This window comes from Microcaecilia unicolor, chromosome 1, assembly GCF_901765095.1.
Source record: "Microcaecilia unicolor chromosome 1, aMicUni1.1, whole genome shotgun sequence".
Lineage (NCBI taxonomy): Eukaryota > Metazoa > Chordata > Amphibia > Gymnophiona > Siphonopidae > Microcaecilia > Microcaecilia unicolor.
This window is the reverse complement of record NC_044031.1, coordinates 123,560,091-123,573,578: the sequence shown is the minus strand read 5'-3', so window position 1 is coordinate 123,573,578 and position 13,488 is coordinate 123,560,091. Positions and strand designations below refer to the sequence as shown.

At 40.6% G+C, this 13,488-nt stretch overlaps 1 protein-coding gene across 3 annotated transcripts in view; it reads left to right on the top strand.

The window, feature by feature from the left end:
- The window catches only part of NMT2 (N-myristoyltransferase 2), a 114,055-nt gene that overhangs the window by 81,687 nt on the left and 18,880 nt on the right, over positions 1-13,488 (top strand). For 2 of the 3 annotated variants that reach the window (XM_030199932.1, XM_030199941.1), the window contains exon 10: positions 3,050-3,217. In XM_030199932.1, the coding sequence (XP_030055792.1) occupies positions 3,050-3,217 (168 nt within the window). Of the gene's footprint in view, positions 1-3,049; positions 3,218-3,249; positions 3,395-13,488 lie in introns of those variants that run through there. The other variant, XM_030199949.1, reaches the window with a different exon arrangement.

The window sequence follows — 13,488 nt, the reverse complement described above, 5'->3', positions numbered from 1 at the left end:
GCTCGCAGAGTCAGTGAGCTTCAGGCCCTGGTAGCCCAGGCCCCTTACACCAAATTTCATCATAATAGAGTAGTCCTCCGCACTCGCCCTAAGTTCTTGCCGAAGGTAGTGTCGGAGTTCCATCTGAACCAGTCAATTGTCTTGCCAACATTTTTGCCCCGTCCTCATTCCTGCCCTGCTGAACGTCAGCTGCACACATTGGACTGCAAAAGAGCATTGGCCTTCTATCTGGAGCGGACACAGCCCAACAGACAGTCCGCCCAATTGTTTGTTTCTTTTGATCCCAACAGGAGGGGAGTGGCTGTGGGGAAACGCACCATATCCAATTGGCTAGCAAATTGCATTTCCTTCACTTACGCCCAGGCTGGGCTGGCTCTTGAGGGTCATGTCACGGCTCACAATGTCAGAGCCAGGGCTGCGTCAGCAGCCCACTTGAAGTCAGCCACTATTGAAGAGATCTGCAAAGCTGCGACGTGGTCATCTGTCCACACATTCACATCTCATTACTGCCTGCAGCAGGATACCCGACGCGACAGTCGGTTCGGGCAGTCAGTGCTTCAGAATCTGTTCGGGGTTTAGAATCCAACTCCACCCCACTAGGCCCATGTTTTATTCTGTTCCAGGCTACACTCTGTTAGTTGGATAAGTTTTTAGGTCAATCTCAGTTATGTCCTCGCCGTTGCGAGGCCCAATTGACCATGTTTGTTGTTTTGAGTGAGCCTGGGGGCTAGGGATACCCCATCAGTGAGAACAAGCAGCCTGCTTGTCCTCGGAGAAAGCGAATGCTACATACCTGTAGAAGGTATTCTCCGAGGACAGCAGGCTGATTGTTCTCACAAACCCGCCCGCCTCCCCTTTGGAGTTGTGTCTTCCCTTATCTTTGTCTTGCTACATACGGGACTGACGAACACGAGCCGGTTCGGGCGGGAAGACGGCCGTGCATACGCGGTGCGCATCGGCGCGCGAGGGCTAGCAAAGGCCTTTGCTAGTGAAGATTCCGATTGGAGGGGGCTGCCGTGGACGTCACCCATCAGTGAGAACAATCAGCCTGCTGTCCTCGGAGAATACCTTCTACAGGTATGTAGCATTCGCTTTCTGTGTGTGTGTAAACGTGTACATATACATAAGCATATAGAGAAAACAAGCCCAAATAATTTGTTTGTCTATAAGAAATTATTTACAGACTGACTGTGGCCTTTACACAGTGGTGTGCTGGAGCCGGCTCGCGAGAGGCAGTTGTTCGTTTTTTAAGAATTTTGGGAGCCAGTTGTTAAAGTAGCTACTTTAACAACCGGCTCCCAAAATTTAGGCTTGTGCCTCTTCTTGACGTCCTCCTTCCCTGTGGCTCACTCAGCATGTCTCCCCACCTCCCCCTACCCAATGCAGCTCCTCTTCTTGCAGCGATTTTTCTTTAAAGTGGTTCTAGCCGACAGGCACCGTCAGAAAAAGCAGGCTGCTTCAGCCAATCCTGGGGACTTTTCTTCAACCTGTCCCGCCCTTGGGACAGGCTGAAGGAGCCTGCTTTTTCTGACTGTTCCGGCCGGCACTGGTTTGTCAGCAGCTGTTCGCATCAAGCAGTTGGAGTTTGTCTGTTGGAGAAACTGCTTAAATCGGAGCACACATGCTCTCAGATGCTTGTCTTGAGCCACAAGCTTTGGAAGCACTTTTGCCAAACTGGAAGGAGCGAGAGGGGTATGTGTGAACAATTTGGAAATCCTTACTCTGACTTTCTAGGCTATAATTACTTGAATGTAACTCATCTTGAGTTGCCAATGAAAAAGCATGAGCTAAATCTAACTCTTGTTTGGTTATTGTATTTTCTATTGATTGCTGCTGAAAATAGATTGTGTTTTATCTGTTTCTGATACCTGTTCATAGATTATTTTCATGTTGTAAGATGCTTCAAGTCCCTTTTGTGGGAAAGGAACAAACTATAAAAACTCAACTTTACGTAACATCATGGTATGAAAATTAGGTGCTCAAGATTTGGAGTTTTTATTTATTTATTTGTCATTTTTATATCCCACATTAAACACGAATTAGGTTGAAACCTGGGAGCATTTAAAATCTTTTTTTTTCCTGTGCTTACATCAACAGAAAAAGGTGGCATGTGGGAACTTGCTCCTTTTCTTTTGTGGATTGCAGTGGTATATTATAAAAATGCATTTGCCTTTTTTTTACTACTATTTCACAGAGAAGATATTGATTAATGAGGGAAGGGTTTCCTTCAGCAACTGTCCAGAGTTAGTCTAAATGTGCCAACGTTGTCCAGTTCAGCACACTATTAGCAGCCAAGTTCATACAAAGTTAATTATGAACATGGCATTTGATTTGGGCTATAAAGATTTGTTGTTTAATGGGAGCTCTGACATGAGGGGGGAAGGAGAGAGAGAATAACGCATTGCTTTTCCCCAAAATTGCAGGGCGGAGAAAGAGCCTATTAAAAATTTACCAGCACACCACTGCCTTTACAGCAAGTGTCAAGGGTGATAATGAGATCATGGCTAATAAGTAAAACTTCGGTATTTATTTGCAAGCAGACTCTGTTCATACTGGCAACATTTGAGTTTTTGTCTTTTGTTTGTCCTGGTGGATGAATATTATGGAATTTTAGAAATCTTTTCAAATTTAACCAAAATGCAATCCATTATAAATGGAATCGGGGATGTTAATTGGCAAACAATTGTAGTACAGTAACAATAACACTGTAATAACAGAAAAAAGTTTTGAGTCGGGGCAGTTGAACATCAGATTAATCCCACACTTTGTATAAAGCGAGGGTGTGTTGCTGCACTGGCCATGTTTCTGTGCTCTGTGGTTTTTAGTGTACTGTTGAAGTAGGATTTTCTGGGAGCACTGTATCCATAAGAGAGGCATTCACACTGTGTCCTCTCATATGTAAAATAGTACATTATGGAGGGTCTCTTACAGAAACACATTTACACAGTGCATGCTCTACATTGCTTGTAAAGCAGTTCCATACATTTGTATAGACAATGGCATCTCCTTAACTGATTTTTATTCTTTCTTTCTTTCTTTCTTTCTACAGAATTCAAATGGCGTTTTAACAGATTTTTTGAGTTTCTATACCCTACCCTCTACGGTAATGCACCACCCTGTTCATAAAACCCTCAAGGCTGCATATTCCTTCTACAATATTCACACAGAGACCCCTCTCTTGGACCTCATGAATGATGCACTTATTATTGCTAAATTGGTAATTTATTATTTTTGTCTCTCTTATTCCAGAAAATCTAGAGAATCCATAAAAGGAAGCAGAGTATGAGCTTCTCCTCAACAGTTATAGTCTCTTACAGAGAAGCTGAATCACAGGATGTTCCAAAGTGCCATGTTGCTTTCCATAGTTGTGAAGAGTAAGTTGCCTGCTGAAATAAGCTGCAACTTGAACATATTCCAAAACATTTTAATTTACAACTTGAAGTTTCAAATGCCTTTCAGTACATTCAGATAGATTAAAAAATGTCCAGTTTCTGAAGATAAGCTTGCAACTGGGCAGTCATCTACCATTCCCGCTTTTTGTAGCTGTATTCAAGGACTTTTGATACTTTTTTGAGTTGTGAATTTAAACATTTTGGACTATGCCTGTTTACGTGCAGTGAAGTGCAGCAAGCATTTGTTGTACCTGATAAATAGTGAGGTGAATTTGTAACCTTAGCTGTACTAACCAATGTAAACCTCTGTCTACAGAGTACAGAGCTAGTTAAAAAAAAATAATGTGTAGAAAACAAATTGAATGTCTGTCTTTGAAAGTGACAGGCAGCATGTCCCCAGACACACTCATGATTTCAGTGGGTAATCCATGACTATGTGCAGCCCCCCCCCCCCCCCCCCCCCCCCAGAAAAATATCTGTCCTATACCATTGAAAACAACAAAAATTTGTCAGGCCTCATCAGTTGAATAATGGTCTTTTACTGCCAGCCATGATACAAAGTTCAGCCTCCAGTGTACATTCTGAATCTTGGTGCTGGCTGTAGTAGGAAATGTTGTTAAAGTAGCACTTAGAAACTCCTCAGGGTTTGGGACAGTCGGATGCTACTCTGTCAGTATCATTACATTGTCATTTGGGCTTTTTTGCAACTGACTAGATGTTTGAACAGGCTAAGCCAGTCTCTGTTTTAAATCATGGATTTTGAAATGGAAGAGAGATGAATAGTTGTCCCGTATGCAATCTGTTTGTTCATATTCAATATACTTGTCACATGAAAGATATACCAGGTTGTGTCTTCGTCATAACTATGATGTTTTTATAGGATAGAGAGGAAATTGATTTTTCCTTTATTTATGCTATTTGGATTGATTATATCTAAATTTCTGAAGGGCCAGTGTGTTTTAGGGATGCACCCAAAGTGATATATGATCCAGTTAAAATTAACAACCGTTTGTCGGACATTATGGCAAATATGAATATTAGTGCAGACTTTAGATAGCTAGGGTTGTCTACCTTTTGCGTCAGGTAAGGAAACATTTGGTTTGCCAGTCATAAACTATTTAAACCAATTTCTAGCTTGTTCATCCACAGTACTGAACAGATTGCAATAAAACATAAAAAATGAATAAGGTATGTAATAGTATAAGATTCTGCAATAAAACATAAGAAATAAATAAGGTATGTAATAGTACAAGATTCAGTTACATGAAAGAAAAAATTTAAAACAAAATAGATGAGCAAAGCAAAAAATGTGACCTACATACAGTATCATTGATAGATTTAAAATCAAACATAGCAAATATTCATCTCAGACTCCAAGAAACAGAAGATGTGACTACCATATCACTTAGCATTCCATAATGTATCACCTGGGGTCCAAACCTAAGTTGGAAGAGGTGTGCCTTTGCTTTTTTTTTCCTAAAAGCATCAAATCTTTCAGCGGTAACTGCCTCAGGAAGAGAATTCCACAACACAGGGCCTGCAGTTGAAAAGGCACGATGATGAGTTTTGGTTAGCTGATAATGTTGAACTGATAGAATGCGCAACTAGATTTTAATGAACAAGCAAGCTTATACCAACAAATATATCTAAAACTAGAACAAAGCATCACAATATTGTAACTGCCTTTTTAGCAATATGTAAGCCACATTGAACCTGCCATATGGTGGGAAAATGGTATTCGACGCTGACAAGTCGGAGAAACTTAATGAATTCTCTGTAAACCTGGAGGATGTAATGGGGCAGTTCTACAAACTGAAGAGTAGCAAATCTGGACCGGATGGTATTCATCCCAGAGTACTGATAGAACTGAAAAATGAGGTTGCGGAGCTATTGTTAGAAATATGTAATTTATCATTAAAATTGAGGGTGGTACCGGAAGATTGGAGGGTGGCCAATGTAATGCCGATTTTTAAAAAAGGTTCCAGAGGAGATCCGGGAAATTATAGACCGGTGAGTTTGACATCGGTGCCGGGCAAAAATGGTAGAGGCTATTAAGAACAAAATTACAGAGCATATTCAAAAGCATGGATTAATGAGACAAAGTCAACATGGATTTAGTGACGGGAAATCTTGCCTCACCAATCTACATTTCTTTGAAGGGATGAACAAACATGTGGGTAAAGGGGGGCCAGTTGATATTGTGTAAATATCTGGATTTTCAGAAGGCGTTTGACAAAGTACCTCATGAAAGACTCCAGAGGAAATTGGAGAGTCATGGGATTGGAGGTAGTGTTCTATTGTGGATTAAAAACTGGTTAAAAGATAAACAGAGAGTAGGGTTAAATGGTCAGTATTCTCAATGGAGAAGGGTAGTTAGTGGGGTTCCCCAGGGGTCTGTGCTGGGACCGCTGCTTTTTAACATATTTATAAATGACCTAGAGATGGGAGTAACGAGGTAATTCAATTTGCTGATGACACAAAGTTATTCAAAGTCGTTAAATCACGGGAGGATTGTGAAAAATTACAAGCGGACCTCTCGAGACTGGGAGACCAGGCGTCTAAATGGCAGATGATGTTTAATGTGAGCAAGTGCAAAGTTATGCATGTGGGAAAGAGGAACCCAAATTTATAGCTATGTCATGCAAGGTTCCACGTTAGGAGTCACGGACCAAGAAAGGGATCTAGGTGTCGTCGTTGATACGTTGAAACCTTCTGCTCAGTGTACTGCTGCGGTTAAGAAAGCAAATAGAATGTTAGATATTATTAGGAAAGGAATGGAAAGCAAACATGAGGATGTTATAATGCCTTTGTATCGCTGCATGGTGCGACCGCACCTCGAATATTGTGTTCAATTCTGGTCGCCACATCTCAAAAAAGATATAGTGGAATTAGAAAAGGTGCAGAGAAGGGCGATGAAAATGATAAAGGGGATGTGACGACTTCCCTATGAGGAAAGGCTAAAGCGGCTAGGGCTCTTCAGCTTGGAGAAACGGCGGCTGTGGGGAGATATGATAGAGGTCTATAAAATAATGAGTGGAGTTGAATGGGTAGATGTGAAGCGTCTGTTCACGCTTTCCAAAAATACTAGGACTAGGGGGCATGCGATGAAGCTACAATGTAGTAAATTTAAAACGAATCGGAGAAAACCTTTCTTCACTCAACATGTAATTAAACTCTAGAATTCGTTGCCAGAGAATGTGGTAAAGGCGGTTAGCTTAGCGGAGTTTAAAAAAGGTTTGGACGGCTTCCTAAAGGAAAAGTCCATAGACCATTATTAAATAGACTTGGGGAAAATCCACTATTTCTGCGATAAGCAGTATAAAATGTTTTGTACATTTTAGGGATCTTGCCAGGTATTTGTGACCTGGATTGGCCACTGTTAGACACAGGATGCTGGGCTCGATGGACCTTTGGCCCATCCCAGTACGGCAATACTTATGTACTTATGTAATGTGGGATACAAATGCAAGCAATAAATATAAACCACCTACTTTGTGCATTCTATAGTCTAGCTATTTTATGCAGCTAACTTGATAGCACTGGTATTAACCACCACTGTTACACAACTTTAGGAAGTCTCTGATATTGTGGCTTTAATCTGAGCCTAATAGACTTTAATTCTTGGTTGCCCTGTCTGAGTGTCTCATATTTTGAGCCATGTCTCAGGGCCCTTATGCACTCTTCTTGCTCTTATGACGACTTTTGGATTGTCATGTCTGAATAGGGCATTCTTTGGCACCAGGTCGGTCAATAGCCGTTCTTTTTAGATTCCATTGGTTTCCCTTTTGTAGGGTGATTCTTCAGTTTGCTTCTGGATTTTCCTGGTTATCACGGGTGTAGATAGGGAAGCAAAGTGGTTTCTTTAGCTTTTGATAGCCTTTTTTTTTTTTCTTTCCCTTCTCCGGTTATTCAGCTCTTCGAGAACTTCTTTTCCCTTTATAGATGTGCTTTGGTTTTAGACTGTTGCCTTCAAAGACCCATTAAAGCAAAATTACCAGTTAGGTTTGTTTCTTGCTTTACACATCTCTTCCATGGTCTATCGATTCTATTTTCTATTATTCCTGCTTATCATGGAACTCACCTCTTCCCTACTCTGTTTTCCCGACTCTGTTTTTCCAGAGTCCTTCTGATTGGTCTTGGTTCTTTCTACTGGGTTCCACTGGAAAGGATTGTTAGGAAAGAGATTTATTACAAATTTCTGGGATAACGGGATACTTAGGCTGAGGTAGGATTTTAAAATGGAAGATGGGAGCCATATTTCTCTGAGATAATTGCACAGTGATAGGACACATGATGCAGGATTTAACTGGTTCTCTGTAATCCACCTTTGGATGTTATTTTAAGTCATGTTATTTGAGTTGGACCCAGAAAAAGCCCATCTGTTTAAGAAAAACCAGGGCAATGTTTGCAGAAGCTTTAGATCAGGCTAACCGAAATCCTTGAGAAGGATATTCAGCCTAGAGTGCCCTAGGTAAGCTAATGAGTTTGATGAATTTGACCAATTGAAGTCCCTGAAGAGGGGAATGAGAAGTAAACCTATTGGAAGTGACCAATGGTATTGACAAGATGTCTAAATAAACTTTCCCAAATATACGAACACTGGATCCAATAAAGTCCTCTCACAAATGGTGTTTCAAATATACGAACAGTGGATCCAAAAAAGTCCTCTCACAAATGGACTTTCCTTAGATTGTTTACAGCCACATCAGGTGCCCTAGGACACACAGAACAGGAGTGGGGCTCCCATTTGGGTCCATTATATGGACTTATTATAAAAGATGATAACCTGAGTCGGGTTTTTTTTTGGTTGGTGGGGGGGGGGGGAACCACCTTGATGGTAGGTGAGGGAAGAAAGTCTTATTGACTGCTTTCCTCACATACAGGCAGCAGAGAAATCCTGGTACTTGCATTATTGGCTTGAGTATGTTATCTCGGAGAACTTATTTGTGGTGAGTGTGTTTATTTAACTAATAGCTAATCAACCAGTATGACCGAGTGACTGGTGTTCTCTTTAGTTTTGCTAGGACTGACTCTGCTACTGATTAACTTGTTTTGTATGTTCTGTTAAAAGAAATCATGATTGTTACTGAATCAGCAATGCTTCCTGTCATAATAACCTTAATTCCTGTGTCAATAATTTTACATTGTGATTCTTTCAAACTGATGCCTGAATAAAGCTCTTAATTATTAAAACACAGGTTTCTTTCTTTAACATTGGTGAGGCAAGATTTCCCTTCACTAAATCCATGTTGGCTTTGTCTCATTGGTCCATGCTTTTGAATATGCTCTCTAGTTTTTTTTCTTTATAATAGTCTTTGCCATTTTGCCTGGCACCGACGTCGGGCTCTCCTGTCTATAATTTCCCAGATCTCCTCTGGAACCTTTTTTAAAGGAATGCACTGTCAAAAGCAGTAAAAACTATGCCCGACCACCTTAATTTCCAGAAAGTACTAAAGACAGAACTGTTCAGTAGGGCTTACCCCACCGACCCAACAGAAAAACACTGGACACTTGCGACACAATGTAACCAAGGACCGTAATTGGACTTTATCTGACTCTTCCTCCCCTCTCCCTCTCTAAGTTCCCCATTTGTACATACCTCACGTGTACCTCATTCTACCACAATTCACTTTGTATTCATTCAAACCATGTATTTGTTCAGACCGAAATCGGCTAAAGCCGATAACGGTAATATGTAAGCCACATTGAGCCTGCAAAAAGGTGGGAAAATGTGGGATACAAATACAACAAATAAATAAATAAACATCTTTGGGTAAAAAGCATAGGCTTAGGTAAGAGTTAAACATAAAATAACACATTTTTCCCCATAACAGAATCTCTTCGGCTATTCCAGTTTATCTTTTTTTTTTTTTTTTTCCAATCTTTTAGTCCCATCCAATGTTGGGTACACTTCTTTGCTACGTCTCATTGATCTGATAAGATGCTAAGGAAGGAAAAAGTATGTTTTACCTGATATCTTTTTCCTTTAGTCCTGTCAGACCAGTCCAGAATCCCTCCTTGGTTGATTAATTTTATTTTGCTTACAAGTTGTTGTTTTTTTTCAGATATCATTGGTTCTACTTTTAAAGTTTTCCTAACCTTATTGTATGTCACACGTCTCTTAATTCAGTGAAATATCTGCATTTGAGTATATGCTGCAGTGGCTGGTAAGTTTGACCTGATTGAGTCATTTGGTGTCAGAGTTTCAATATTGGCCATCAGGTGGATTTTGAGCACCATTGCTTCGGTATTCAAAATACTGAGCATTCTATGCTGCATGATGCCCTTAAGGGGGGAATCACTTGAACTATTTTCATTCTATGTCTCCATCTGCAGATAGATGGTCACAACCATCTAGTCTGATAGGACTAAAGGAAAGAAAGTTATCATTTAAGACATTTTTCCACCATAAGAACTCCTTTGTTCTCTGTCTCAATCCACTGGTTAACAGACATAACCCATTCATCTGGACTGGTCTGGTTTGGATGCATATGAAGGAGTTGGATTCTAATCTCCAAAGAATTTTTGGAAGACTTACTGGTCAAACTTACTATCACATTGAGAATCTTTCTCAACAGTAATGTGATGTAAATGAATAAACAGGTATCCATGTTGCAGCTCTGTAGATTTCCTCTGTGGAAGCTGATCTCAGATAGGCTATCACCAGAATGAGCCATGACACCCTCAACCTTCCTTGGTGTAAATGAAGGAAATTCATCCCACCAGCCAATTGGATAGAGCGTGTTTGTTGACAGCAGCCTATGACCTGTTACAAAAAGTTAAGTGGACTTTCCAAGGGCTTTAGTATGCTCCAGTATGGAAGGCCAAGGATCTCTTGCAATTCAGTGTGTTCAGTTCAGTTTCATTTTTGTGGGCATGAGGCGGGGCTGGTCGTTAGGAGGTGGGGTTAGTGCTGGGCAGACTTATACGGTCTGTGCCCTGAAAAAGACAGATACAAATCAAGGGGCTGGTGGTTGGGAGGCGGGGCTAGTGCTGGGCAGATTTATATACGGTCTGTGCCCTGAAAATGACAGATACAAATCAAGGGGCTGGTGGTTGGGAGGCGGGGCTAGTGCTGGGCAGATTTATATACGGTCTGTGCCCTGAAAAAGACAGATACAAATCAAGGTAAGGTATACACAAAAAGCACATATGAGTTATCTTGTTGGGCAGACTGGATGGACCGTGCAGGTCTTTTTCTGCAGTCATCTACTATGTTACTATGAGGATCTTCCAGGTCAGGTACTTCAGTTCATAGGTATCAGGTGGCTAGAAAGGAGCTTTTAATAGCTAGGTTAACACCATGTTCAAATCCCATGGTACTGCGGGAGGCTTGATAAGATGCTTCAGTAGAAGCACACCCTGCATAAAGCAAACAGCTAAAGTAGGGGTGTCCTTGAGGGCCACAACCCATATTCATTGTGGAACTTTTGAAAACCTGAGTGGGCAAGGACCAAGATTAAACACCCCTGAATTAAAGATTGTAAAGAGATGGGTTTACCTTCTACATAATGGCGATAATTACCAGTTGCACTAAGATGTACCCTAACGGAGTTGGTTTTCAGAAGAGTTTTTGCCATCAGGAGTATTGGAGGATTTACATACAGAAGACATTCCCTCAATCTAGGGGGAAGGCATCTGAGGATAGTTTGCCATGTGTTCCCTATCCTGGAACAGAACAGAGGTGAACACTCCTTGTTCTGAGGAATGGTGAATAGATCTATTGAAAGAGTGCCCCATTCTCAAAATATTCTCTAAACCACTTCCTCCTCTTGGAATCACTCGTGACTGTAGCACTAGAGTCAAGACTGTCTACTTGAGAGGAGTTCTTGTCTCATGGCTCTGAGATGCATGATGGCCTAGTTGTACATGCTGACAATCTTCCAGCACAGAAAATGCTGTTCTGTTCCTCCCTGCGTGGTGTTGTAATATATTGCTACCTGATTATTTCTGTCAACACAGTTTTGTTGGACAGCCTCTCTCTGAAGACCCGTAGAGTGTTCCAGCGTGCTCCCAGTTAGAGGAAATGTATCTGATGACATTTACTCCGGGAGTACCATAACCTTCAACTATAAAACCATCTACATGGGCTTCCTAGTCCAGTTTGGATGCATCTGTATAGGGGCTGTGGTGATATATGGAAGGTGTTGCTTTTGCTTGATTGGATTGAACTATCCACAGAGTCAGAGAGTTCTGGAGAGGTTTGATGAGATATGAATACAGGCCACTCACAGGCTGCAGTACAGTATTGCATGTTAAGTCTGAGCTTGTCTCATCTTGTGGTATACCAGGAATGTTATCCTCAACATGTTCCGTGCTGATGTCGATTTGTTTGGATTTCTTCCATTACAGACACTAGGTTGGTGATCCTTTGCTGTGGTAGAAAGGCTTTTGCATGAGTCCTTATCCTGTTGGGACTAGATGAGGTGCATCCCACGATACTAACAGAGTTTAGAGAAGTTTTGGCGAGTCTTTTAAAGAATGTCTTTAGTAGATCCTTGAAGAGCGGGGAAGTGCCACAGGATTGAACGCTGAGTGGAACGCAAAAAGTGCTCCAGAGTTTGCTTATGCAACTTTTCTGACAGATAAATAGGGAAATCCCATGTGAAAAGCTTTGTAAACCAGACACAGCAATTTTGATGTTGCCATTTGTCTGTCAGAGTGGCTGTCTACTCAGCAGTACCTAAGTTTATTGGTCATTACTACTACTACTACTATTAAACATTTCTTTTGCTGTTTTTTATTTTATTTATTTGTTGCATTTGTATCCCACATTTTCCCACCTATTTGCAGGCTCAGTGTGGCTTACATTATTCCATAGTGACAGACGCCATTTCCGGATCTGATAAATACAAAGTGGTATAGCATTAAATTTTGTAAACGATAGTATATTACAAAGTGGTATTGCATTAGTGTTCATAGATGATAGCGTAAATTACATTATGCTATAGTGGCAATCACCATTTCCGGATCTGAGAGATACAAAGTGGTATAGCACTGAAATTTGTAAATGATAGAGTAGATTACAAGGTGGTACCGCATTAAAGTTCATAGATGATGGAGTAAATTATAGGGTAGGTTAAATAGTCAAATATAGAAAGTCCATTTCTGGCATGGGAAATAGTGGTGGTGCATAACGTGTTAACGCATGTCCACGTAAGTGAGGTAGTCCGGTGTAGGGAGTAAAGCTTTGTTTAGTTTTGGTAGAATTTTGTTGTCTAGTATTTAGGATGGATCATTGTGGTATGCCTTTTTGAACAGGTTGGTTTTCACTAGTTTTCGGAAGATTGTTAGGTCATGCATTGTTTTTATGACATTTGGCAGTGCGTTCCATAGTTTTGAAGAATAAGACATTTATAGGGTGGTCTTGTTTGCAGTGTTTTGTATTTTGTGTTGGGAAACAAAATACAAAATTGAATATCCTAAAAATCTTGTAGAGTTTGGTTCTCTTGTGATGTTTTTCCTGTTGTGGTTGGCATCTTCCAAGTCTGTCCAATGCCAGAATCCCAAAGTGTATTTTTAAAAAGTTTAGCATGGCACCTTGTAGCCTAGTTATGTTGAAGGCAATGGCTCTGTACATCAAACTTAAATAATTTCTATTTACAAGATTTAGAACACTTGTTTACAAAGACGTGCTAGTGTTCTTTAGTGCGTGCTAACTGTAGGTGCCCATAGGAATATTGTGGGCCTCTACACAGCATGCACTAAAGAACACTAACGTGCCTTTAACAGGGCCCTTAGTTTATAAGCAAGACTTCATTAAATACAATTTTAAAATAAAGAAACTTTTTTGCCTATGATGTTAGCAACTAAATTTGTGGTCTTGCTTAAATACAGTTCCACTCAAATAGTAATGCTATATTTAAAATTCTATCTTGTGGTATTTCTTTTGAGTTTTAAGTATGTTGCAGGGGTCCATAGATTTATTCTGAAGTAACTAAATAGAGCTCTCTTCGTGTTAACAATTGTGTTGGCCTACCTTGAGAGCTGTCTGAGCTAAGCTAGGCATTTTCAGACTTGGTTTGGTTGTAAACTGATGTTCCCTGTGTCCTGCTCTTAACATCTACCTGATAAACTACTGACTTTACCACCTCCT